Below are 26,953 nucleotides of genomic sequence, written 5' to 3' on the forward strand. Positions count from 1 at the left end.
TGGTAGTCCAGGGGTTAAGATGGCGAGCTTCCCACGCAGTGGGCTCCGGTTCCATCACTAGTTGGGGAACTAGGATCTCACATGCCACACATCTCGGGCAAAAATATAAAAATCAAAAAATTAAACTTAAAAAGAAAATAAAAACTACCAAGGTGCCGTGCTCTATCCCCCACAAAGCCACACTCTAGGGAAAACCCCCGATTGTGCAGCTGCGTTTGGGGTAGCAGCCGCGGACGTGCCCACCGATTCCCCAGCAGCGTTTCTCGGTTGGGCTTTGCTGGTAGCTCAGGTGGTGAAGAGCCCGGCTGCCAATGCCGGAGACTAGGTTTCGATTCCTGGGCCGGCAAGATGCCCCTGGAGGAGGGCGCGGCAACCCGCCCCAGCGTTCCCGCCTGGAGAACCCCTCCCACGGACAGAGGAGCCTGGCGGGGCTCGCGTCCACGGGGCCACCAGGAATCAGACCCGGCTGCTTTGGGACGTGCTGATCCCTTTCCGGTACTGCTACCACTAGCAACGTGCCTTTCAATTTGTCTACAGCGCAAATCTCCATTTGTCTTGAGCTCAGTTCTTGCAGACCCCCTCATGTCTTTGTGCTCCCGGGAATCCCATCCTTTGAACTCCACCTTTTCCCCAAGGTTTCTGCCTCTCTGTGTCTATTTTGCCAGGCACGGCCCTATTTTCTATCACGTCCTTGGGTTTATGGGCTCTTTCGGTCTGAAGGTGGCTTCTGTCTGTTGTGGAGTTCCTTTCCTGGGGGTTGATGTTGATGAATGACAAGGGTTTTCTGTTTTTCTTTTTTCCCCCTCCGATCTTCTTCCCTCCTTGCCTGTTTCCCTCCATCTCTCCCTTCTTTTTCTCCCCTTCCCTGCATCCCTGCATCGTTCGGGTCTCCTTCCATCTTCCCTTCCTCCCTGTGGTCCTCACACACCGTCTTCCACGCCTCCACTCAGCTGCAGCTCCGCTCTGCTGCAAGGACCTTGCATCTCGGACGCACGTCCAGCTCAGTGCCTTCAGTCCCCACCCAGGGGGCTTCGTCCACCCTCCCCTGAGGCTCTCGGGCCCCCTTGTGGGACACACCACCCCGCAGACCACCGGCCCGCGTTCACGGCATCCTATTCTTGGCCCGTGTCTCCCATCTGGCGACACAGGCGTCTACCCTGGGGGAACCTCTTGGCTCCCGTGGGTGTCTCCACTGGCAAAGACCCCCCCAGGTCCCCGCACCCCAGCTGCGCTCGCACGCCCAGTCCCCCCGGGTGATGTCTCGGAGGCCCGTTCACGGCGGTCGCGCTCTGCTGACCCTGCACGCGCTCCAGACCAGCCCCTCCCGCTGAGTCACTCAGTCATATCTGACCCTTGCGAGCCCGTGGACTGCAGCCTGCCCGGCTCCTCCGTGCATGGGATTCTCCAGGCCAGAACACTGCAGTGTTGCCATGCCCTCCTCCAGGGCATCTTCCGACCCAGGAATCGAACCTACGGCACTTCCTGCATCTTCTGCCTTGCAGACACTTTTTTTTTTTTTTTAACTGCTGAGCCACCCGAGAAGCTCCCACCCCGCGTGACAGCCCCAGCGTCTCTGCTAATGAGTTCCCTTGGCCTCCTACGTTTAATCCTCTGCCGCCTTCTATTCTCAGACTCACTCAGACCGTCTGCGTTTTCACAAGGTCCTCTCGGCTGGATGCCAAGCGTGGAGGGCCACAAACACCCTCCCTCCTTAAGGACAGGGACACCTGTCCGTCAGCACACCTGGGGACAGGCACCCAGCCTCAGATTCCTGCCCACTCACCTTCAACCCCGTCCCCCCAGGGAACCTCACTGGACATCACAGAGGAAAAACCAAACCAAACCAAACCAAACCAAACCACCCACCAGAGCGGTTCCAACTTTCCCACCTGACCGTCATCTCCTGTTCCCCTGCCCCAGGGACTGTCCCCCCAAGACCCTGCCCCACACAGACTTCGTCTTTCTCGGGGGTCTGCTGTCTGATCCCCACCCGTGGGGGGAGGCTGCTTCCTGCACTCGGGAGGGGGTGTGGCTGTCTGCCTGAGGCACCCCGGAACCTCTCCGGGAGGATCTTCCTCAATCAACACCCCCCCACAGCTCTTGGATTTTCACATCTGCAATTTGCGAAATGTCTGCGGTCTGAGCTTTGCTTAACGGGAGATGAGGGGGACAGGCCGTGGGTGCAGGGCGGTGGGGGGAGGGAACCACAGCCTGACCCATCTCCCCACCTCCTTGGTGACGGCAGCACCTGTCTTATCAAGCTCCCTGAGTCCAGCTTTCTCCTCCGCAGGGCAGAGCGTCGTACCGGCCTCCGGGTGGTGGTCGGGGGTGGACACGCAGAGGGGTTACCCACGCGACCCCCCTCACCCACCGGACTCATCAACACCCTTCACCGCAGCTTCCTCACTAACTTCCTGTGCACTGAACTCCCGTCAGCTTCCTGCTCATCGTGATGGAGCAAAAACCAGAAACTGCTGTAACCCTGGCTGAAAAAAAAGAGTTCTCATATACCACAAAGGGACACAGAAATCCATCCCCAAAAGTGGCTCGCTTTAAATCATCAGTTCATCGCAGAACCCCGGCTTCTGGTCAAGGATTGTGAGAAAACCTCCGAAGGAGATTCTGCAAGGAGTGTGAAATAGTCAGGACCGTGATGTGTCAAGATCCTGGAGAAGGCTCTTGAGAGTCCCTTGGACTGCAAGGAGATCCAACCAGTCCATCCAAAAGGAAATCGCTCCTAAATATTCACTGGAAGGACTGATGCTGAAGCTGAAGCTCCAACCCTTTGGCCACCTGATGTAAAGAGCTGACTCATTAGAAAAGACCCTGATGCTGGGAAAGATTGAAGGCGGGAGGAGAAGGGGACGACAGGGGATGAGATGGTTGGATGACCTCACCGACTCAAGGGACATGAGTTTCAGCAAGCTCCAGGAGTTGGTGATGGACAGGGAGGCCTGCGTGCTGCAGTCCCTGGGGTCGCAAAGAGTCAGACACGACTGAGCGGCTGAATAACATGATGTATCTTATTCAGCCAATCCCTGGTTTAATTGACACTCCCATCCTACGAGGCACTTCCAGAAGCCTCACAGAAGTGGTCAGAAGACCGAAATCCACAGAAATCTCATCGCTGTTTCACTTAATTTTTCCCTTTAAAAAAAAAAAAAATTCAGGCTAAATTCACACGGGATGCAAGCCAGTGTGTTCAGTCACTAAGTCGTGTCCGACTCTCTGCGACCCCATGGACTGCAGCCCCCCAGGCTCCTCTGTCCATGGTGATTCTCCAGGCAAGAACACTGGGGTCGGTTGCCACTTCCTTCTCCAGGGGAGCTTCCCGAACCAGGGATGGAACTCATGTCTCCTGCATCGGCAGACGGATTCTTTACCACTGAGCCTCCAGGGAAGCCCCCTTGTACAACTCGGCGACACTCAGCACATCCGCAAAGCCTGGTTGCAGAACCTTCCCGTCTCCCCAAGGGAGACGCCTCCAGCTCTCGTCCCCCGGCCCCTCCAACCACGAAGCGACTTTCTGCCTCCATGGACTACGCTTCCTATACATGGAATTGAGTCATCCTTTGCTTTTCATGCCCGCTTTCCCTTCTTGTTTTGGTGATCACCAGGCCGTGCTTTCTTTCCCCATTTCAGTTTTACAACCATGTTGGAGGGGCTGACACCATCTTTCAGATTCAGGACACACCCTGGGGAGGGGGCTGGGTAACCAGGAAGCCGCTCCAACGGAGACCCTTGCACGAGCTTGCCTATGGAGCTCACCGTGCTTTTACGCGTGCCAGGGAGTGTGTGAGTCAGAGTCGCTCAGTCGTGTCCAACTCTTTGTGACCCCGTGGACTATACATATACAGCCCATGGGATCCTCCTGGCCAGAATACTGGAGCGGGTAGCTTTTCACTTCTCCAGCAGACCTTCCCGTCCCAGGACTCAAACCAGGGTCTCTTGCACTGCAGGCGGATTCTTTACCAGCTGAGCCACACAGAACACAATGCCAGCGTCCCAGGCAGCACCTGTAACCCCGACGGACCCCCATCACTGCAGCACACACAGTTTGCAAACCCAAGTCTCATTCCAATCCCGACAGGCACGGGCTGGCCCGGGGAACTCCAAAATCGCCCACCCCAACCTGGCCAACTCCCCGCAGGCGCATTCGGACCTGAGAATGCAGCGCCCGCCGGTTACTGCTCACCGGTCACACTGTCTGCCTGGGCGCCCCGCATCCGAAAGGCTTCCCAGGTGGTGCGCTCGTTACAGAATCCGCCTGCCCATGCAGGAGACCCAGGGTTGACCCCTGGGTCAGGAAGATCCCCCTGGAGGAGGGCATGGCAACCCACTCCAGAGAATCCCCTGGAGAAGCCTGGGAGGGCTACAGTCCATGGGGTCGCAAACAGTCGGACACGACTCAAGTAACTTAGCCCACAGCAGAGCACTTTTTCTGACCCACCTGGAGCACCCGCCATCAACGGCAGCAACAGAAGCAGGAAAATGGCACTTTCGAGGACGCCGGGGGTCGAGGGGGACCGGGTTCCACCCCTCCCCTGCGACACACACACCCCATCTCGCATCTGCCAACCTGCAGTCCCCATCGCTCTCCCGCGAGGCTGCCACATCTGCGCGTCCTGACGCCTCTCTTCCTCACCCGACGGTGATGGCCCGTGGACGGCACAACCAGACGCCTTCGGCCGGGTTCCTCTTTCCTCCTCCTCGATTCCCTCCCCTCGCCACGCCTGCCACTAGGAGGAACTGAGACAGGCGGGTCGTCTGGTCTCCACACCCCCGCCCATCACTCACGTGGAGAAGGTTGTCTTCTTAAGAGTTGGACCAGACGCTTCACCAGATCTTCTCAGGTCAGGGACCAGGTGTCACTGACCATTTTAATTTTTTTTGTATTTTATTTATTTGATTTTTTGACCATGCTGTGGTTTTCTGTAGCTGTGGTACACAGGATTCTCGCTGCAGAGGTTTCTCCTGTGCAGCGTGGGCTCCAGGGGCCCCGGGTTCCAGCAGTCGTGACGCGCAGGCTTAGCTGCTCCACGGAACATGGGATTGTATCCCTGATGGGAGATCGAACCCGTCTGCTGTACTGTCGGGAGGGTCCTTTACCACTGAACCCACCTCAGCAACCATTTTCATCACAGGAGGGTCGTCTTCCCAGGAACTGGACCAGAAGGCTCCCCAAGTACACCAGGTACCAGGTGGGTCCCCTCATCTCAGTTCAGTCCAGTCGCTCAGTCGTGTCCGACTCTCTGCGACCCCATGGACTGCAGCACGCCAGGCCTCCCTGTCCATCACCAACTCCCGGAGCTCGCTCAAACTCAGGTCCATTGAGTCGGTGATGCCATCCAGCCATCTCATCCTCTGTCGCCGCCTTCTCCTCCTGCCCCCAATCCCTCCAGCATCAGGGTCTTTTCAAACGAGTCAGCTCTTCGCATGAGGTGGCCAAAGTACTGGAGTTTCAGCATACGTATACGTGTATCCCCTCTTTATCAGATTTCCTTCCCATTTAGGTCACCACAGAGCCCTGAGTGGAGTCCCCTGCAGTGGGTCCTGACTCCTTATCTGCTATAGACATAGTATCAATACGCGTACTAACCCATGTAGTGTGTATGTAAGTATGTATAAGGATCTACTGCCTACAGAGTTTCAGTATCAATGTGAGCTTCCCAGGTGGTGCTAGTGGTAAAGAATCTGCCTGCCAGCGCACGAGACGTTAAGGGACACGAGCTTGATCTCTGTGTCAGGACCACCCCCTGGAGGAGGAAATGGCAACCCACTCCAGTATTCTTGCCTGGAGAATCCCTCGCGTAGAGGAGCCTGGCAGGCTACAGTCTGTGGGGTCACAGAGTCAGACATGACTGCAGCAACTTAGCACGCACACCACAATCGTGTATACCCGTCAACCTCCATTTCCCAATCCGTCCCACCCCGTCCTCCGCCCCTCAGAGTCCGTGCGTCTGTCTCTCTATTTCTGCCTTGCAAGTAAGAGCATCTCTGCCCTTTTTCTAGATTCCCCGTAAGCCTGTCAAGATGCCAACACTGTCTTTCCCCTACTGACTCCCTCCAGTGTGTGCGACTGAAGGTCCCACTGAGACCTGTTCTAGGTCTGGTTTTTACCTTCTGTGCTTTTTCTCATCTTCGTCGCCCTGGCGTGTTCCCAGACCGGCTCCCAGCTCCCAGCAGGGTGTGCGGACAAGGCGAACGAGAGTAAAGGAGATGGTGCCTGGTCCTGGGTGGCACCTACGAGTCCTTCAGGACAGTGTGCAGAGAGGCTGCAGAACGGGGCAGAGGGCCTGGGGGACAGAGTCCTCCAGAGCGACCCCCGACTTACAGGGGCTGCTGGCCAGTGGGCGGTCCCTGTAACACAGCGCACGCAAGTTCCCATTTTCACTGTCTCTATTTGAGGCTTGGGTTTTTATTTTTTTCTCCCCCCTCCCCACACAATACCTTTTACCCTTTATTAAAGGTTAACTCACGATGTACTCTGCATATAAACTGAATAAGCAGGGTGACAATATACAGCCTTGACGTACTCCTTTTCCTATTTGGAACCAGCCTGTTGTTCCATGTCCAGTTCTAACTGTTGCTTCCTGACCTGCATGGGCTGGAAGAAGCACAGCTGGAATCGAGATGGCCGGGACAAATATCAATAACCTCAGATATGCAGATACCACCACCCTTAGGGCTCAAAGAGGAACTAAAAAGCCTCCTGATGAAAGTGAAAGACGAGAGTGAAAAAGTTGGCTTAAAGCTCAACATTCAGAAAACGAAGATCATGGCATCTGGTCCCATGACTTCACGGGAAATAGATGGGGAAACAGTGGAAACAGTGTCAGACTTTATTTTTAGGGGCTCCAAAATCACTGCAGATGGTGATTGAAGCCATGAAATTAAAAGATGTTTACTCACTGGAAGGAAAGTTATGACCAACCTAGATAGCAAACTGAAAAGCAGAGACATTACTTTGCCAACAAAGGTCCGTCTAGTCAAGGCTGTGGTTTTTCCTATGGTCATGTACGGATGTGAGAGTTGGACTATGAAGAAGGCTGAGTGCCGAAGAATTGATGCTTTTGAACTGTGGTGTTGGAGAAGACTGTTGAGAGTCCCTTGGACTGCAAGGAAATCCAACCAGTCCATCCTAAAGGAGATCAGCCCTGGGTGTTCTTTGGAAGGAATGATGCTAAAGCTGAAGCTCTAGTACTTTGGCCACCTCATGCGAAGAGTTGACTCATTGGAAACGACTCTGATGCTGGGAGGGATTGGGGGCAGGAGGAGAAGGGGACGACCGAGGATGAGATGGCTGGATGGCATCACCAACTCGATGGACATGAGTCTGAGTGAACTCTGGCAGTTGGTGATGGACAGGGAGGCCTGGCGTGCTGCGATTCACGGGGTCACAAAGAGTCGGACACGACTGAGCGACTGAACTGAACTGAAAGGTTAACTGTGAGATTCCGTAAAAAACTGGAAATAGAACTGCCATATGACCCAGCAATCTCACTGCTGGGCATACACACCGAGGAAACCAGAACTGAAAGAGACACGTGGACCCCAATGTTCATCGCAGCACTGTTTATAATAGCCAGGACATGGAAGCAACCTAGGTGTCCATCGGCAGACGGACGGATGAGAAAGCTGCGGTACAGATACACAATGGAGTATTACTCAGCCATTGAAAAGAATGCATTTGAATCAGTTCCAATGAGGTGGATGAAACTGGAGCCTATTATACAGAGTGAAGTAAGTCAGAGAGAAAAACACCAATATGGTATATTAGTGCAAATATATGGAATTTAGAAAGAGGGTAACGATAACCCTATACACAAGAGGAAAGGAGACACAGATGTAAAGAACAGACTTTTGGACTCTGTGGGAGAGGGCAAGGGTGCGATGCTTTGAGACAATAGCATTCAAACATGTAAATTATCACATGTGAAACTGATCCCCAGTCCAGGTTCGATGCATGAGACAGGGTGCTCAGGGCTGGCGCACTGGGATGACCCTGACGGATGGGATGGGGAGGGAGGTTCAGGATGGCGAACAAATGTATACCCGTGGCGGATTCATGTCAGTGTATGGCAAAACCAATACACTATTGTAAAGTAATTAGCCTCCAGTTTTAAAAAAAAAGACTTAGCAGCGGAAAAACAACAAGAAATGGACATATTTCCATCTTTCGGATGCTGCTGCAAATAGACTTTTTTCCTGAATTTCTCTTTTTTCGGATGGCTCACCGGACTCGTGTGTGTGTCTGAATCTTATACCCTGCTGCCAGGCCAAATCTGGGCATTAGTTCTAAGATATATATATATATATTTTTTAGTGGATTCTCATCAAGATTTTCTTTACGTAACAGCCATCTGCAGATGGATATACTTGTACTTCTCTTTTCTGATCTGCATGTTAAAAAAAATTTTTTTTCCTTGAAGTAGAGTTCATATACAGGGCTGTGTTCAAGGTGTACCGCAAAGTCATGCACTTATCCATATGTGTGCATATGCGTGCAAGCATGCAAAGTTTCTCAGTCGTGTCCAACTCTTTGCGATCCCCGTGGACTGTAGCCCCGCCAGGCTCCTCTGTCCCTGGGATTCTCCAGGCAAGAACACTGGAGTGGGTTGCCACGCCCTCCTCCAGGGGGTCTTCCCCACACAGGGATCCAACCCGACTGTCTTCTGTCTCCTGTATTAGCAGGTGGCTTCTTTACCACTAGAGTACCTGGGAAGCACAGGGTACTATACGCAAAACTTTGTAACAACCTATAATGGAAAGGAATCTGAAAAGGAAGATATATCTGTGAACCCGAACGAAAGTACAGTACCCTGTGCTGTACAGGAGATCCCTGTTGGCTACTGCGTATTTTTAGAATAATAAAATTTTACTCCACTGTAGATTTTAAAATTTGCTTACACTGCCATACATCTTTCGTCCAACTGGCCTTGGCTTCTGCTCCTCACCGCGTAGCGCACAGGACTCCCCACATCAGAGACACGTCCAGCCGCAGGTGTCAGCAGTGCTGAGGCTCAGGAACCCTGAGCAGACACGTGATAGTCTAACGGTCTCTCGGCCGCTTTTCCTGTCCGTCTCTATTCTCTGTGATTAGCACAGTTATGCCATCATTCACCTATTAAGCCTCGTGTATGTGCGTGTCCACCCATCCATCCACCCACTTACCGACCCATCCCTTCACTCATCCACCCATCTACCAATCCATCCACGCATCCATCCAGTCATCCAGGTACCCATCCAGCCATCCGTCCATCCGTACACACACGTGTCTATCTGCCCACTCAGTCATCCATCCATCTACCGACCCACCCACCCACCCATGCATCCATCCATCCATCCGTCCATCCGTACACACGTGTATCTATCTGCCCATTCATTCATCCATCCATCCACCAACCCATCCACCCATCCATCCATCCTTCCACCCATCCATTTACCTATCCACTGATGCATCCATCCATCCATCCATCCATCCATGTATCCATCCGTCCACGTATCTATCCATACTTCTATCTATCTATCCACCCACCCACCCATCTATCTATCCATACATCTATCCATCCATCCACCCATCTATCCCTCCACCCACCCATCCATCCACGTATGCACCTATGCCTGTGGCTCACAGACAGGGAGGACTTTACCCTCTGAGGGGAAGTATAACAACGTCTGGAGACATTCTGGCTGTGAACGCGATGGGGTCAGAGGGTCCCCCAGGCGTGCGATGAGGGGAGCCCAAGGACACCCCTCCACACCCCACACAGGGCCCAGGACGCCCCCCATCGGAGACTCGTCCAGCCCCAGGCGCCAGGCGGCTGAGGCTGACCAGCTCGGCGCGGGCACTTAAGGACAGTGCCTCTTTGCCCTTTCTGCTGACAGCAGCTCCTCCCCACGCGCTCACCCGCCAGAATCCCACGTTTCCCCCTTCCCAGACTCTCCTCCGGGTCAGGGAAGAAAAGGAGTCATGGGTAAGCGGGGTCAGCGCCACTTCCCGAGAAAAAACGGAGGTGTGGGCGGCAGGATCTCAGAGAGCCAGCGTCTGGTGGGAGGGTGGGCAGGCGTGGAGCCCACGAAGTCGTAACATCGATTTTCCCAGAAAAGAAACCAGATACTAGAGACACATTTCCAAACAACCTCACAGTTTCTCAACTTCCTGATGGGCTGAGCCGGACCTCACACTCAAGGCTGCGGAGCGGGTGGGGGTGGGGGGGGGGGGGTGGGTGAGAGCTGGCTTCACTTCCTCCCAGATTCCAGGACAAAGATCTTCAGGCGGCAAGAAGGCTGCGCTGGTGTTTTGTTGTTTTTTTTTTCTTTTCTTTAAGTTTCATTTTATCTATTATTATTATTGGCCATACAAGAGGACTGCAAGATCTTAGTTCCCCGACCAGGAATCGAACCTGTAACCCCCCTCCGTAAAGTGGAAGCTTGCAGGCTTAACCAGTGAATCGCCAGGGAAGTCCCCATTTTAGTGTTTTTTAATTGGAGTGTGAAAGTGCAGTGAAAATATTAGCAGCTCAGTCGTGTCCGGCTCTCTGCGACCCCGTGGACTGTAGCCCCCTGCCAGGCTCCTCTGTCCATGGGATTCTCCAGGCAAGAACACTGGAGTGGGTTGCCGTTGCCTTCTCCAGGGGATCTTCCCGATTCAGCGATCCAACCCGGGTGTCCCACATTGCAGGCAGGCATTTACCACCTGAGCCAGCAGGGAAGCCCAACACAAGCATAGCTGACTACTGAGATTGGGTTAGGGTTAGCTGTAGAGCAAAGTGATTCAGTAACATAGACATATATACACACACACATGTATTTTTTTCAGATTCATTTCCACTATAGGTTATTACATGACGGTGAACATAGTTCCCTGTGCTATAGAGCAGGCCCTTATTGCTTATTTATTTCATGTACAGTAGTGTGAATTGGAGAAGGCAGTGGCACCCCACTCCAGTACTCTTGCCTGGAAAATCCCATGGACGGAGGAGCCTGGTGGGCTACAGTCCATGGGGTCATGAAGAGTCGGACACGACTGAGCGACTTCCCTTTCACTTTTCACTTTCATGCATTGGAGAAGGAAATGGCAACCCACTCCAGCGTTCTTGCCTGGAGAACCCCAGGGACGGGGGAGCCTGGTGGGCTGCCGTCTCTGGGGTCGCACAGAGTCGGACACGACTGAAGCGACTGAGCAGCAGCAGCAGCAGCAGCGGCGGCGTGAATGTGCGAATATCCAACTCCTAATCTACCCTCCCCTTCACTCTCTTTCGGCAGCCACCAGACGTGAAGGCGTTAGCCACTCAGTCGTGTCTGACCCTTTGCGACCCCACGGACTGCAGCCCACCAGGCTCCTCTGTCCATGGGGATGCTCCGGGCCAGAATCCTGCAGCGGGTTGCCATGCGCTCCTCCAGGGCATCTTCCCGACCCAGGGACGGAACCCAGGTCCCCCATACTGCAGGCAGATTCTTTACCGTCTGAGCCTCCGGGGAAGCCCTAGGTTGGCATGCATAAGGCTTTTTTTTAAGTCTGTGAGCCTGTTTCCATTTTATAAATAAATGTATTTGCATCATTTTTTAGATGCCGCATATAAGCGAAAGCACACGACATCTGTCTTTGTCTGACTTACTTCACTCAGTATGATAACCTCTCGGTCCATCCCTGTGGCTGCAAATGGCACTATTGCATTCTTCTTTACGGCTGAGGAGTATTCCCAGGCGGCTCAGCCGTAAAGAATCTGCCTGCCAATGCGGGAGACCCAAGTTCCATCCCTGGGTTGGGAAGATTCCCCTGGAGAAGGGACTGGCACCCCACTCCAGTATTCTTGCCTGGAGAGTCCCATGGACAGAGGAGCCCGGAGGGCTGCAGTCCGTGGGGTTGCAAAGAGTCGGACACGCCTGAGCGACTAAATGAGAACCAGACACCTCGGAAGCAACGATGGAGCCCTTCGACTGCTTGGGCAGATAGAGAAGACGTGGTCCACACATACAGCGGAGCATCACTCAGCCACGGAAAAGAATGAAATGACGCCGCTGGCAGCAACACGGACGTACCCAGAGATGCCCGTGCTAGCGGAATGCGTCACACAGAAAAAGGCAAATATCGCCTGATACAGCTTATGTGTGGAATCGAAAAGAGAGAGAGACACACACAAAAACACACAAGAAGTTACCTACAAAGCAGAAGCAGACTCACAGCCAGGCAGAACAGACTTGTGGTCGGCCAAGGGCTGATAAACTGGGAGTGTGGCATTAAGAGATACACGCAGCTATATGCAGAGTACATGAAACACGAGGAGCTCCTGGGCAGCGCCGGGAGCTATACTCTGTACCTTGTATAAATTATGCAGCAACGATCTAGTGTATAGCACAGGCGCCAATATTAAAGTCTTGTAACAAGGTTTACGTGAAGTCCCTCAGTCGTGTCCGACTCTCAGCAACCCCACGGACTGCAGCCCGCCAGGCTCCTCCATCCATGGGATTCTCTAGGCAAGACTACTGGAGTGGGTTGCCATTGCCTTTTCCAGGGGATCTCCCCAACCCAGGGATCGAACCCGGGTCTCCTACCTTGCAGGCAGACTCTTTACGGTGTGGGCCGCCAGCGAGGCCTATAACGGGAAATAATCTGGAATGTTTATATATACATGGATATATATGCATAGATACGATATTTAAAGTCAGAAGACACAAGTAAGATCTACTCTTAAAAAACGAACACTCAGGCCTTCCCTGGTGGCTCAGTGGTAAAGACACCGCCTTCCAAAGCAGGGAGCACGGGTTCCATCCGTGGTCAGGGAAGACCCTACATCCCACAGAGCAACTAAGCACATAAGCCCCAAGTACTGAAGGGCACTCCACAGCCTGGGCCCCGCACCCGGAGAGAAACTGCACACAGCAACACGGACCCAGGGCGGTCAGAACAGTAAACTAATTAATTAAAAAAAAACCCACCCTCGGAAGCAACCTCAGCGTTCATCAGTGGAGGAATGGGTTAAATGAGACGTGGGCCATACACGCAGCGGAATAGTACTCATGCGGTCCATACGCGCAGCGGAATATTACTCAGCCACGAAAAAGAATGAAATAAGGCCCTTTGTAGCCTGAGAGTTGGCTCCCAGAGTTGGACCCAGAGGAAATCACGCTAAGGGAAGTGAGTCACACAAACATCCCGTCATATCGCTTGGATGTGAAAGCTAAAATATGACTCAAACGAACTTGTCTCTGAAACAGACTCACGGACGCACAGATTTGCAGTTGCAAGCGGGGGGCGGGGGGTGGGGTAAATGAGATTGGGATGGACATACACGCAGTGCTATACCTAAAACAGATAACCAACACGGGCCCACTGTACGGCTGGGGACTTCTATTCAATACCTCCTATGGCGGCGGCGGTCTAGCCTCTCAGTCGTGTCCGACTCTCTGCGACCCCGTGGACTGTAGCCGCCTGCCAGGCTCCTCTGTCCGCGGGATTCTCCAGGCAAGAACACTGGAGTGGGCAGCCTCTCCCTTCTCCAGGGCATCTTCCCCACCCAGGGATCAAACCAGGTCTCCTGCATTGCAGGCAGATTCCTTACCGACTGAACTACGAGGGAAGCAGAAGTATCTTACATTAAATATGTGAAAGCAAGGATTTACCCTGTAACACAGGGAAATACGGACACATCTTGTCATAACCTATAATGGAAAACAATTTGAAAAAAAAAATACATTGTCTGTAGAAAGTGGAAGGTCAGTAGATAAGCAAGAAGCATTCTTAGAAAGGGAAGAGTGGGGACTCCCCTGCTGGTCCAGAGGCTAAAACGCTGAGCTCCCAGAGCAGAGGGCCTGGGTTCGATCCCTGGTTCAGGGGACTAGACCCCACATGTAGCAACTAAAGACCAAAGAGCCTGCCTGCCACAGCCAAGGGCTTGGCATGGCCAAATGAACAAATACTGCAAAAATAAAAAATAGGTAAGACTCTTGCTTCCTCACCTCCTGCCCTAGTTTGCAGAAAAAACAGAAACGCCTCCACAGACATTAAAGATGACGGAGAGACTACAGAAAACACAGCAAGCCACCCCCAGAGGAGGACACAGTCATACATCACGTGCAGCAAACGCTGGGCAGACGGAGGACGCGGAAGGGTGCACAGAACGGCGTCCCTGCCCAGCTTGCGCTGAGAACCCTCCCGACGCACAGTCAGAAATCCCCAAACAACCGCAGGTCCCTGGCGGTCCAGGGCTTACGACTCTTGCGCTTCCACCGCAGTTGGGGGCACAGCTTCAACCCGTGGTCGGGGAACTAAGATCCCACTGGCTGCAAAGTGGCCAAAAAAAAAAAAAAGACAAAAAGCAATCTCCAAACCAAAGCCCCCTGGGACCCGCACCTTCAATGATAGCCAATGGAAAACATGACCTCCTTGGGGCTTCCCTGGTGCCTCAGTGGTTAAGAATCCGCCTGCCGATGCAAGAGACACCGATTGATTCACTCCCTGGTTCAGGAAAAAACAAGAAAAAAAAAAAAAAATCCTCATTCCGTGAGCCCCAACGAAGCCCGCGCATCGCACAAAGAGGTTGCACGCCCCCCTCCAACCACCCGACCCTGCTCGCCTCAACTAGAGAAAAGCCGGCGTGCAGCAAGGAAGACCCAGCACAGAAGTAAAATGATTAAACGCACTATGAGACCTCCTTACCTGCAGCTCCTGGAGACGCAGAGGCCAGGCCTTAGTCTCGTGCGGGACGAGCACTCCACGGGAGCCTCGTGGGCCACCTCTGAGCTGCACCCCCGGGAGACATTCCTGGCCCAGCATCTCGGCACCCCGGCGTCTCCCGGGCGTTAGACCGCGGTGCGCGCCCCCCGCCCCCCAGGCTCGCATCTCTGCGCCCTCTGTTTCCCCAGCGCCCCGCACCCACGGGGCCCAGCTCCACTTTCACTTTCTGTCTGTGGAGTCCAGCTCTCCTGGAGGAGGCAGTGGCTCCAAGACCCAGTATGCCCGCCTGGAACCGCCCCCACGGCCAGAGGAGCCCGGCGGGGTGCAGTCTGCCCGGGTGGGGGGGTCACAAAGACCCGGACGCGCCGGAGCACGCCTGCGCGCCTGCGCGGGGTTTGCAAGGACCGCTGCTGACCCCTAGTGACCGAAACTTCCAGATTCCGCCCTGGCAACAGCTCTCATTGGAAGGACTGGTGCTGAAGCTGAAGCTCCAATACCCTGGCCCCCTGATGCGAAGAGCTGACTCATTGGAAAAGACCCTGATGCTGGGAAAGATTGAAGGCAGGAGGAAAAGGGGTCGACAGAGGATGAGATGGTTGGATGGCATCACCAACTCGATGGACATGAGTTTGAGCAAGCTCCGGAGCTGGTGATGGACAGGGAGGCCTGGCGTGCTACAGTCCATGGGGTCGCAGAGAGCGGGACACGACTGAGCGGCTGAACAGAAACTTTTCTACCCACACTGACTAAACCACCCTCCGCCTTCTGACTTAGCAAGCCCTGAGCTGCCCCGAAAGCCTGTGCCCTCCGGTCCCGCCGGGTGGAGCTGGGCGCGGTCTGTCCCCACCCCGGGCTCTTTAAGCTGCTGGGTGAGCGGGCGATGGGGGGTGGTTGGAAGTGCGGGTGGTCTTGGCGCAGTTTGGAAGTCTTCGTCACTAGGGGTCGGTAGCGCTCTCTGCAAGCCCGATCTAGGCCAGCTGGCGTCCAAGGAGCCTTGCTGCCCTTGCAAGGGGCCTCCCATCGGCACTGATTATCAGGAACGCATCTTTGGCCAAGCAGAAGTGTCGTTATGGCTGGGCGGAAAGAGCGTGGGGTTTCTATGAGCCCATTCACCCTGCTCAGTCCGTAAAGACCCGTCCTGTCAATGCAGGAGGCGCGGGTTCGATCCCTGGGTGGGGAAGATCCCCCGGAGGAGGGCACGGCAACCCGCTCCAGGATTCTTGGCTAGAGAATTCCAGGGACAGAGGAGCCTAGCGGGGCTACAGTCCGTGGGGTCGCAAAGAGTCAGACATGAATAAAGAATACCGCCCGCCCCCCCCCCACCCGGCTTGTGTGAGAGGTGCCACTGGGCACACGGGTCATGCTGGAATGGGGGGGTGGTTCTCAAAGGCCCCCGCCCCAAATTCTCCTTCGAATGCAAAAGCTATTCTTCCCTGCTTTGAGAAAGCTTCGGGAGTTGGCGACGGACAGGGAGGCCTGGCGTGCTGCAGTCCACAGGGTCGCAAATAATCGGACACGTGTGAGCGACTGAACTGAGTGATTCTTCCCCGGGATGGACTGTGATTCAAACTCAGGAGACAAACCGTTGGCTGCTGGGTCCCAGGGTTTCCAACGTCAGCCAGAGACCACCCCCCAGCCCCCAGGGACTGGTGTGAGACCACCTGAGGGCCCAGATGATGAAAGTGTCAGTACGGCAGTCGTGTCTGACTCTCTGCGACCCGGTGGACTGTGGCCCCCCAGGCTCCTCTGTCCACGGGATTCTCCAGGCAAGAACACTGGAGTGGGTTGCCATGCCCTCCTCCAGGGAATCTTCCCGACCGAGAGATGGAACTCGCATCTCCTGCAATGTAGGTGGATTTCCCCCTGAGCCACCAGGAAAGCCCGAAGTCAATCACAAAGAACTCCTGCCCAGATCTGGAGCCTGGGACACCCACTGTGCAACCCCACCCCCAACCCCCACCTGCCTGGCCCCAAGGAAGCCTCCTTCTTTAAAAAAAAAAATATATATATATATATATATATATATATATAATTATTTTTTTAATTGAAGGATAATAGCATTACAGAATTTTGCTGTTTTCTGTCAAGCATCAACACGAATCAGCCATAGGTGTCCCTATGTCCCTTCCGGCCTCTAGTCAGGTTTTTTTTCTTCCACACCAGGCAACTCTTCCCCAGAGGTCCACGCTGGCCCATCCACACTGAAGGCAGAAATAACTGCATTTTTTTTTTTTTCTTTTCCCCTAGGTGGTTGCAGAACCAGCTCGCTCACATTTTTTTTTTTTTAAATTTAAACAGGAGATTAGCTTGCTTATCTGCTGGGGCTTATCTGCTGGGCTTATCTCTATTGTTGCTGCAGTTTCGGAAACCCCCTCCCAGCCCCCAGGGCTGTACTCAGAGGGGAGCGTCTGTTCCTGGAAAAAAAAAATGTTTAAAAAGGTAATTGATGGGGAGAGGTTAGATGCAGGAGAGACTGGGACACGGGGGCTCGGGGCGGGGGCGTTGCTCTCTGCCGCTTGGAGGTGAGAGGGCTTCTGAAAGCACCTGGCTGTGCCTGGGGTCTGCGTGACCCCCACAGCCCTGGCTTTATCTCTGGCAGGTTTAGGGTTACGGGATTTCTGACGACGTCCAGGCTCACTCCCGAGACAACCCCCTCCCACCCTCCCCAGCTTCGCATCTCTCACCCCAAAGACCGTCTAGTCACCCAAGACTGTCTACACTCACCCCCAGAGACCCCCCTCCCTTCAGACTTCTATCTCTGATCCCAGAGACCCTTGGGCTCTCCACACATGTCCACCAATCACCTCAGACAGCCCCGTTCACCCCAGATTTTCATACCACCCTAGAGATCCTCACTCACCCCAGCTTTCCACCACTCACCCTAAAGACCCCCATTCACCCCGCATTGGTATCCATCACCCCGGGAGTAACCCCACTCACTCTGTAATCGCTCAGGCGGGTCTGACTCTCTGCGACCCTGTGGACTGCAGCCCGCCAGGCTCCTCTGTCCATGGGATTCTCCAGGCAAGGATAGTGGAGTGGGTTGCCATGCCCTTCTCCATTCAACGGCAGCCCACTCCAGTACTCTTGCCTGGAGAATCCCATGGACGGAGGAGCCTCACCCAGACACCCTGTACTCACTCTGAATGTCCATCATTCACTGCAGAGACTCACCCCTCCCCGTTGGCCCTAAATTTCCCTCCATCACCCCCAGAGACCCTCCCTCAGTCACCCCAAATTTCCATCCCTCATCCCTCAAGACCCTTAAGATAACCCCAGATTTTTCCCCACTCTGCCCAAAGATGGCAGAAAGACCATCCCTGATTTCGATCAACCACCCAGAGACCCCAGAATCACCCCCGATTTTTGCACCCCTCAGACATAGTCCCCGAGCCTCGATGCTGAGTCCCAGGATGGGAGAGACAGGGGAGGGGTTCTGTGTCAGCCACTCAGCATCTGCAGGAGCAACCTGCCTCCAGCTCAGGGCTTCATTAAACACCCCCAGGGTTTGTAGATGAGCCTGGCGGGCTACCATCCACGGGGACGCAAGGAGTTGGACACGACTGAGCGGGTAACCACACACACACACACACACACACACACACACACACACACACGTCGTAGAGGGCCTGTGTGATGGAATCTCTTGATCTGAAGGTGAATTTGAACACGTTTTTGCTGTTTAGCAGCTAAGACGTGTCTCACTCTTGTACGACTCTGTGGACGGTAGCCCTGCCAGGCTTCCCCGTCCATGGGATTCTCCAGGCAAGGATACCAAACTGGGTTGCCATGCCCTCCTCCAGGGCATCTTCCAGACCCAGGAATTGAGCCCAGGTTTCTTGCCTTGCAGGCAGATTCTTTACGGTCTGAGTCACCGGGGAAGCCCCTGTTTTAGGCACTTCACTCCGGTGAATAATCAAGGCATTTAGCTCTTCGCTTCTACTTACCGTCCTCTGCAGGGAGTTTGAAAGGGGCTGTCAGCTCACTAGCCATGCAGAGTCCCAGGACCAAGCCAGACAGAGCTGCGTGTAGGTTGGGGGTGGGGTGGGAGCCGCAGGGCAGGGAGCAGGTGATGGAGTTTTGGGGGGAAGGGAAGGACACAATCACCCAATTTTTATTTTTTTTTTAAGCCTGGAGTGCAAAAGTTCGAAGGATCACCCAGGGAATTCCTGAAAACCCTCTCTCTGAGTACTTTTAAAGATTACAAAAGCCAGTTTCCCTAAAAGTCAGCTTCAGTCAGGGGTGATTCCCTGGAGGGCTGTTTCCTGGGGTAAAATATCCACTTTCAGGGTAAAGAAAAAAATTCGGGGTCAGGAGGCGGGTGCTTATTTTATAGTTCCTGATCGCCGGCTGGAATTTCAATCACTGATACTCAAGAAAATGGAAATGTATTCCGCAGTGTACGTCTAGTGAAAAAGGGCTTATTTATTAATTTATTTTGGTCCCCACTTATAATGCTAATGAAGTAAGCAGGAAGCCAGAGGGCAACTGGGCTCTGGAGCTGCTAGGAACGTGTTTCGAGCTGTTGGAGGGATATTGTGGGGGTCCCAGCCGCCAGCTCAGGGAGGAGGAAAGACATACATCGCGATCACAGCAACAGCAAAGGAAAAAAAGAGTGACTTTCTGGGACAAGGAGCGAGGAATTTTCAGGCAGTTTAGACCATCAAACTTTTCACTTGTGGCGGCAGGCCCGACTTTGTGTCAACAATTTGGTAACGGCTGTCTTTTTTTTTTCTTTTTTTCTTTAAATTGTAGTCGAGAGTCCCTTTGGACTGCAAGGAGATCAGACCGTGTAGTGCTGAAGGAAATCAACCCTGAATATTCATTGGAAGGACTGATGCTGAGGCTGAAACTCCAATACTCTGGCCACCTGATGGGAAGACCTGACTCACTGGAAAAGACCCTGATGCTGGGAGGGATTGAGGGGTGGGAGAAGAAGGGGACGACAGAGGATGGGATGGTTGGATGGCGTCACCGACCTGATGGACATGAGTTTGAGCAAGCTCCGGGAGTCGGTGATGAATAGGGAGGCCTGGCGTGCTGCAGTCCATGGGGTTGCAGAGAGTCGGACACGAGTGAGCTACTGAACGGCAAGAGCAGAGTTGATTTACAGCGTTGAGTTAGTGTCTGCTGTGTGACAGAGTGATTCGTATATACATATATGTGCTTTTCATCTTCTTTTCCTTTGTGGCTTATCATAGACTGTCAAATATAGGTCCCTGCGCTCTGCAGTAAGACCTCGCTGTTTATCCGTCATATATATATATATTTATATAATATTCCGACCTTCTCCAGGGCATCTTCACGACCCAGGGATGGAACCCAGGTCTCCCGCATTGCAGGTGGATTCTTTACCGCCTGAGCCACCAGGGAAGCCCAGGTTTGCAGCTGCCCACCCCAAACTGCCAACACTCTCCTCTCCTGTCTTCCGAGGAGGTGATATCTTTCAGGAAAGCAGTGGATGCCGTGCAGGAAAAGTCAACAAGCATGAGCTTGAAACAGAGCAGCAACCAGGGGCACGTTTTGGGCTCCCAGATACCCCACGGCCCAGGAACGCGGTCTGAAGCTCTGACAGACAGGCTGCTGCGTTTGACTCCTGCGTCTTCCCCCCGACCGACCAGCTTTGGGCTCCTGTCTCCTCAACCTGACGCAGGCTCCTGGCGCAATGCCCTGCCCCCCGGCACCCCCAGCACCCCCCACCCCCCGTCATGAGCCCATGAATCAGGACCGGGGGTGGCAGGGGATATTTGTACAAAAACACAGGGCTGGGGATGGTCAGTAACCGTGGAGCTGCACGTGGCCGTGAGTCCAGAGCAGCCATCACACCCACAGATTTGCACAGCCGCACCCCCGCCTGGCGCCCCGTGGCAGGTCCTCAGAGGCGTATCTGCCGCAAAGGGGAACCAGGGGCCACCGGCAGTGAGCTGGAAAGACCCCGTGGCTGACGCAGGCCATGTGCGTGCTGAGTCACTTCAGGCGTGTCCGCTTTTCTGTGACCCTGTGGACTGCAGCCCGCCGGATGCTCCAGGCAAGGATACTGGAGCGGGTTGCCATGCCCTCCTCCAGGGGATCTTCCGGACCCAAGGATCGAACCCGTGTCTCCTGTGTGTCCTGTATCAGCAGGCGGGTTCTTTACCACGAGCGCCTCCTGGGAATCCCAAGTAAGCTCAATGCCAAAAAAAAAAAAAAGGACCAGGTTTCGCACAGCACGCCATGTAAGGCGGCCCTTCTGCTGTTTTATAAACTATGGAGATGTCAGAGTTGCTGGCTTTTCCTACTGGTGGTCCTTTCCTTCCGCTTTTGGGTTCTTTGCCTGAAACAGGGACTTAGCAGCGGGCTCAGCAGTAAAGATCCCCGCCTCCCAACGCGGGAGACGCGGGTTCCATCCCTGGGTGGGGAAGATCCCCTGGAAGACGGCGCGGCAACCCACTCCAGTGTTCGTGCCTGGAGCATCCCACGGACAGGGGAGCCCGGTGGGCTACAGTCCAGGGGGTTGCCCAGAGTCGGACACGACTTAGAGACTCAACAACAGGGTTAATCACGTCAGGCTCAAATGGACCCGTGTGTTCGCAGCATCACTGTCCTCACACGCTGATAGCAATCAATGTGTCAGTGACCGCGTATCCATATTGATCTAACAGACATGGTACACCCGGCTGAGGGTGGTTGCTGACACCAGGGGAACTCTCCGTGTGGGGGACAGGACACATATGGGAAAAGCCTGTACTTCCTTCTCAGGTTGGTTGCAAACGTAAAATGCTCTGAAAATAAACTCTCTACTGAAGAGAAAGTCGCCGCCTCTGGGGCTTCCCCCCACCCTCTTCCCCTTGTGACCGTGAATCCGGTGTGCCGCTGTCCGCAGCGTGTCCAGAGAATGCGTAAGTGTTCCTCCTCCGTGTTACCGCACGGGGCGGGGAGAGACGGCGGGGCTACCAGCCTGGTTCCCTCCAGAGGAAGAACATCTGTTGTTTTTGCTGTTGAGTCACCAAGTCCCATCTCACCCTCTGCGACCCCATGAATCGCAGCGCTCCAGGCCTCCCTGTCCATCACCAACTCCCGAGTCCACCCAAACTCACGTCCATCGAGTCGGTGATGCCATCCAGCCCTCTCATCCTCTGTCGTCCCCTTCTCCTCCTGCCCCCAATCTTTCCCAGCATCAGGGCCTTTTCCAGTGAGTCAGCTCTTCACCAAAGATGGCCAAAGGATTGGAGTTTCAGCTTCAGCATCAGTCCTTCCAATGAACACCCAGGACTGATCTCCTTTAGGATGGACTGGTTGGATCTCCTTGCAGCCCACGTGAAGGAGCCCAACTTTGAGGTGGCATGAGGTGACTTAGGATGCCACATCCAGACAGCATCGCAGAAAAAAACAGCCCCTGCATCGTGTCAGCCACCCCGCCACACCTGGAACCTCTCTTTCTCTTTGCCAGGTTTCCTCTTGGCTAACCCGGAACTCTGAAAGTGAGTGAAGTCCCTCCCTCGTGTCCGACTCTTTGCAACCCCGTGGACTGTAGCCCAGCAGGCTCCTCCCTCCGTGGGATTCTCCAGGCAAGGATACTGGAGTGGATTGCCATGCCCTCCTCCAGGGTATCTTCCTCCTCCAGGGGGTCGAACCTGGGTCTCCCGCGTGGCAGGCAGACAACCATCTGAGCCACCAGGGAAACCCAGACTCTAAAGATCATGCTTAATACAGCTAGATTTTTTTCTTTTTCTTTTTTTTTAGTATTTGTTTATTGTTGATGTTTGACAGAAAGCAACACAATTGTGTAAAGCAGTTAAAAGTGAAGTGAAAGTCGCTCAGTCGTGTCTGACTCTATGAACTCCATGGAATTCTCCAGGCCAGAATACTGGAGTGGGTAGCCGTTCCCTTCTCCAGGGGAATCTTCCCAACTCAGGGATGGAACCCAGGTCTCCAGTTTGCAGGGGGATTCTTTACCAGCTGAGCCACCAGGGAAGCCCAAAGCAGTTAATCTTCAATTAAAAAAAAAAAAAAGGCCTTTATTTACTTGTCTGCGTTGGAGCTCAGTTTCAGCACTGACGCTCTTCACTCCAGTACGAGTGGAGTTCGCCGTCACGGTGTGCAGGCTGTCTTGCTCCAGCACGTGGGAGCCGAGTTTCCCGCCCAGGGATGGAGTTAGCCGGGAGTGAGACTCACACCCGCAGCTGCAACCCCGCCCAGCTCCGGGGGACGGGGAAAGTGAGCTGCTTCCCATGCAAAGCGGGTTTTCCGGGCCACCAGGGAAACTCCAGTATACAGATTTCTTGGGGCAGGGGGTGGCAGAAAATAACAGATCCCCTTTCGGGGTGCTCTCGTCGAAAAGTGCCGCTCGGTCAAGCCCTCTCCAGGGCTGCTCAGTGGGTTGGTGCCCCCAGGAGCTGGTGTGAGTCTTCTGTCTTGCTGGGTATCCGTTGCTCTCCTTCCACCTGCTTCTTCGAAGCCTCATGAAGTACTTGGCTTCCTCCAGGCAAAAGGGGCTCTGCAGCTGTGGGATCTGAATACACCACACCCAAAAGTTGACATTTTTTTGGTGTCAATATTGTTCTAAGCTGAAGACCTTTGAACAGCAACAGATACGGGGGGCCGGGGGGGAAGCCTTCTTGGAGCTTCCCTATCTGATCAAAAGCAGCAATTTCTGAGAAATAGGGCTCCATAAATACCTTTCCTCCGGGGTGTATCTTCTCCCAGGTGGGGAGAAGACAGTAAAAAAAACCCCACCCCCACCCCGCAAATTCCATCTCCAAGGCAGTTATGCAGCCGTGAAGGAGGTGGAAAATTCACTGTTATCTGTGTAAACACTGTCCCACTCTCTCAACTCCCGTTTGTTCTCCTGAAAAACCCACGTATGTATCTCAAAGCCTGTTGCTTTCGGATGTGAGAGTTGGACTGTGAAGAAAGCTGAGTGCCGAAGAATTGATGCTTTTCAACTGTGGTGTTGGAGAGGACTCTGGAGAGTCCCTTGGACTGCAAGGAGATCCAACCAGTCCATTCTGAAGGAAATCAGCCCTGGGGTTTCTTTGGAAGGAATGATACTAAAGCTGAAACTCCAGTACCTTGGATACCTCATGCGAAAAGTTGACTCATTGGAAAAGACTCTGATGCTGGGAGGGATTGGGGGCAGGAGGAGAAGGGGACAACAGAGGATGAGATGGCTGGATGGCATCACCGACTCGATGGACGTGAGTGTGAGTGAACTCCGGGAGTTGGTGATGGACAGGAGGCCTGGCGTGCTGCGATTCATGGGGTCGCAAAGAGTCGGACACGACTGAGAGACTGAACTGAACTGAAGTGTGCTTTATCCATCCCCCCATCACCTCCTGAGTTAGGCATGTTGTCCTTTAGTTGCTCAATGGTGTCTGACTGTTTTGTGACCCAATGGACTGCAGCCCACCAGGCTCCTCCGTCCGTGGGATTTCTCAGCCAAGAATACTGGAGTGGGTTGCCATTTCCTTCTCCAGGGGATCTTCCCGACCCAGGGGTCAAACCTGCATGTCCTGCACTGGCAGGCGGGTTCTTCGCCACTGAGCCACCGGGGCAGCTCAAGTCAGGTATATAAACCCCAAACTCCAACCGTTCCTTGGAATTCCTCATCACTGAGTTTCTCCCCCTTGTTTCCTGAACATGGAAAGTCTGCTTTCTTCTTTCCTACAAACTGATCTTCTGTCAATTTAATTTGCAGGGGCACAGAGACAGAACCTAAGAGGATAGAGGGAAAATATATTTTTGTTTCTTTTTTCCCTTCCTTCCCCTTCCTGGATGTTTCCATCTCTGAAACTGATGCACTTGGACCCTTTCTGTCATTACAGTTTGGGCACCTGGTGGAAGTCCATGGCAGGTCGCTCAGCATCTTGAATCTGACATGATATCAGGCTACTGAAGAGTCTTGGAGCTCATCAGAGAAGGAGGCTCGTTTGGCCTGGAAATCAAGGTAGCATGTGCCATCCTCAGCTATCTGAACAGGGCTCCCACGGAGATGGGTTTTTCCGTGTGGTCAGAGTACAGGCCAGGTTGGGGGTAACAGGTGGACTTTCTGTCCACCGCAGCCATCTGGACACCAGACGGAAGGCCCAAGCTTACTGCCCCTACCATACTTAGGGTGACACCTGTGTGAGTTTCCGGGCTTGGTCGTAACGCAGCACCGCAGCCGGGGTGGCTGAAAACAGCAGAAATGTATCGTCTGGCAGTTCAGGGAGCCAGCAGTGCAAAATCAAAGCATCAGCAGGGTGGGTTCCATGCACTTAAGAGGTTGTGTACTCGGCGGAGGGAGGCCTCGGTGCTCAACGTTGCAGCTGTCTGGCCAAGACAGTGAAGAGGTTGTCTTTTCTCTGCCTTGAGATGTAGGCATTGTGCACCGGTCCAAGTTCGATCCCTGGGTTGGGAAGATCCCCCGGAGAAGGGAAAGGCTACCCCCTCCAGTCTTCTTGCCTGGAGAATCCCATGGACAGAGGAGCCTGGTAGGCTACAGTCCAGGGGGTCGCAAGAGAGTTTGACACAAATGAAGGATGCTCTACCCATCACTCCTAAAAGAAATCAACTCTGAATACTCACTGGAAGGACTGAAGCTGAAGCTCAAACTCCAATACTCTGGCCACCTGATATGAGGAGCTGACTCATCGGAAAAGACCCTGGTGCTGGGAAAGATTGAAGGCAGGAGGAGAAGGGGGCGACAGAGGAGGAGATGGCTGGATGGCATCACCGACTCAATGGACGTGAGTTTGAGTAAACCCTGGGAGTCGGTGATGGACAGGGAGGCCTGGCCTGCTGCGGTCCACGGGGTCGCACAGAGTCAGACACGGCAACAACCATGCTCTGCGTGGAGCAGACGACCTGTGACCCCCGAGTCCCACTCTCCCGCCGCCTGCGGCCAATCCCTCCTTTCCCAAGGTCCTCGATCATCCCCTTGCCCGTCTTCAAATCTCTCTCCAAACAGATGAACCAGCAGAGAGCTTCCCACAGTCTCTGTACCCTACAGACGTCCTCTGCTCGCTGCTGGGGCGGGGGAAACCCTTCTGTTATGTAACAGCTCTCACCGGAGTGTCAAACCCGACAGATGGATCTGATAGCAAACCGCCCCAGGGTCGGGGGGGGGGGGCGCTCGCAGCCGTGGGACTGTTCTGTGACAGTTGGCCTTGGCAACCTGGCCGGCTGGAGGAGAGATAAGAGGTCATGTCACGCCGCACGCTCGCACGTTCCAACAGAGCTATGCCAGGGCGGGAGGCTGTGGCCTGTAAGGCGGTGGAACCGTCCTTGCCATCAGCGTCCCCGCCGTGAGCCCATCTTATCTTGAATTCATGCAAGACTCGAGTGTCTTTTTTTTGGACGGCTCGCTGAGTCTTATCAAACAGACATCCGTATGGGTGTGGATTCTTCTTTTTTTTTTAATGGGCTTTTTTTTTTTTTTTGACTGCACTGGGCCTTCGTTGCTGCTTGTCGGGTTTCTCTAGTTGCATTGAAAGGGGTGGGGGGGCTGCTCTCTAGCAGTGGTGAGAGGGCTTCTCACGGCGGCAGCTTCTCTCGTTTGCAAACACGGGGTCTAGGGTGTGCGGGCTTCAGTCCCTGTGGGATACGGGCTCAGTAGCTGCAGGAAGAGTCTCCCTGGAGAACGGACCAAACGCATGTCCCCTACATCGCCAGGCGGATTTTTTTAACCACTGCGCCAGCAGGGGAAGAAAGTGAAAGTCGCTCAGTTGCATCCGGTTCTTTGGGACCCCGTGGACGGTAGCCCCACCAGGCTCCTCTGTCCACGGGATTCTCCAGGCAAGAATACCGGAGTGGGTTGCCACTGCCTCCCCCAAGAAGGCAGATTCTCAACCACCGGACCAGCGGTGAATTCTTCACAGCTCCTCTCAAGGACGCTCAGTGTCTCTCAAGTCTGGGCTGGCTCCTGACTGGCTCTGGCCAGCGGACGATAGCCGAAGTGACCAGACCCTTGGGAAGGGTGACTGTCAGATCAAGTCTCCCAGCCAGGGAAGAGAACGCTCAAGCTGTTGGGTTACTTTCCAAGCCCAGCGGCCGTGTGTGTGTGTGTGTGTGTGTGTGTGTGTGTGTGTGTGCGTGTGAAGATGCTCACACATTCCCCCGCACTCAAGCCTCCTGTTGAGAGTGGTCCCACTCAACCCTGAGCAGAACTTCCCAGGCGCACCGACGCTGTCAATCAGGAGACACGTCCCTCCGCTGCTCACGGATGCCTCCAAGCGTCATGGCATCACAAGACACAGCCGTAGCCCACCCAAGTCACCCCCACGTGTGCAGGAGGGCAGCCACGCCCGCAAGACA

At 54.1% G+C, this 26,953-nt stretch overlaps 2 protein-coding genes across 20 annotated transcripts in view; one reads left to right on the plus strand and one right to left on the minus strand.

The window, feature by feature from the left end:
- Positions 1-15,077, minus strand: part of LOC101115509 (granulocyte-macrophage colony-stimulating factor receptor subunit alpha) — a 35,383-nt gene extending 20,306 nt beyond the window's left edge. For 7 of the 19 annotated variants that reach the window (XM_060408345.1, XM_060408342.1, XM_060408346.1 and 4 more), the window contains exons 1-5: positions 14,663-15,077; positions 14,357-14,461; positions 13,366-13,573; positions 8,911-12,599; positions 6,121-6,607 (exon numbers count right to left, since the gene is read on the minus strand). In XM_060408345.1, the coding sequence (XP_060264328.1) occupies positions 6,121-6,388 (268 nt within the window). In that variant the 5' untranslated portion in view covers positions 6,389-6,607; positions 8,911-12,599; positions 13,366-13,573; positions 14,357-14,461; positions 14,663-15,077. Of the gene's footprint in view, positions 1-4,450; positions 4,668-6,120; positions 6,608-8,910; positions 12,600-13,365; positions 13,574-14,356; positions 14,462-14,662 lie in introns of those variants that run through there. The other 12 variants (XM_060408348.1, XM_027963315.2, XM_060408344.1 and 9 more) reach the window with 11 other exon arrangements.
- CRLF2 (cytokine receptor like factor 2) overlaps positions 14,121-26,953 on the plus strand; it is a 35,511-nt gene continuing 22,678 nt past the window's right edge. The window contains exons 1-3 of the mRNA XM_060407563.1: positions 14,121-15,549; positions 16,979-17,119; positions 19,436-20,841. Of these exons, the coding sequence (XP_060263546.1) occupies positions 20,634-20,841 (208 nt within the window). The 5' untranslated portion in view covers positions 14,121-15,549; positions 16,979-17,119; positions 19,436-20,633. The remainder of the gene's footprint in view (positions 15,550-16,978; positions 17,120-19,435; positions 20,842-26,953) is intronic.

Source organism: Ovis aries, chromosome X, assembly GCF_016772045.2.
Source record: "Ovis aries strain OAR_USU_Benz2616 breed Rambouillet chromosome X, ARS-UI_Ramb_v3.0, whole genome shotgun sequence".
Taxonomy (NCBI): Eukaryota; Metazoa; Chordata; class Mammalia; order Artiodactyla; family Bovidae; genus Ovis; species Ovis aries.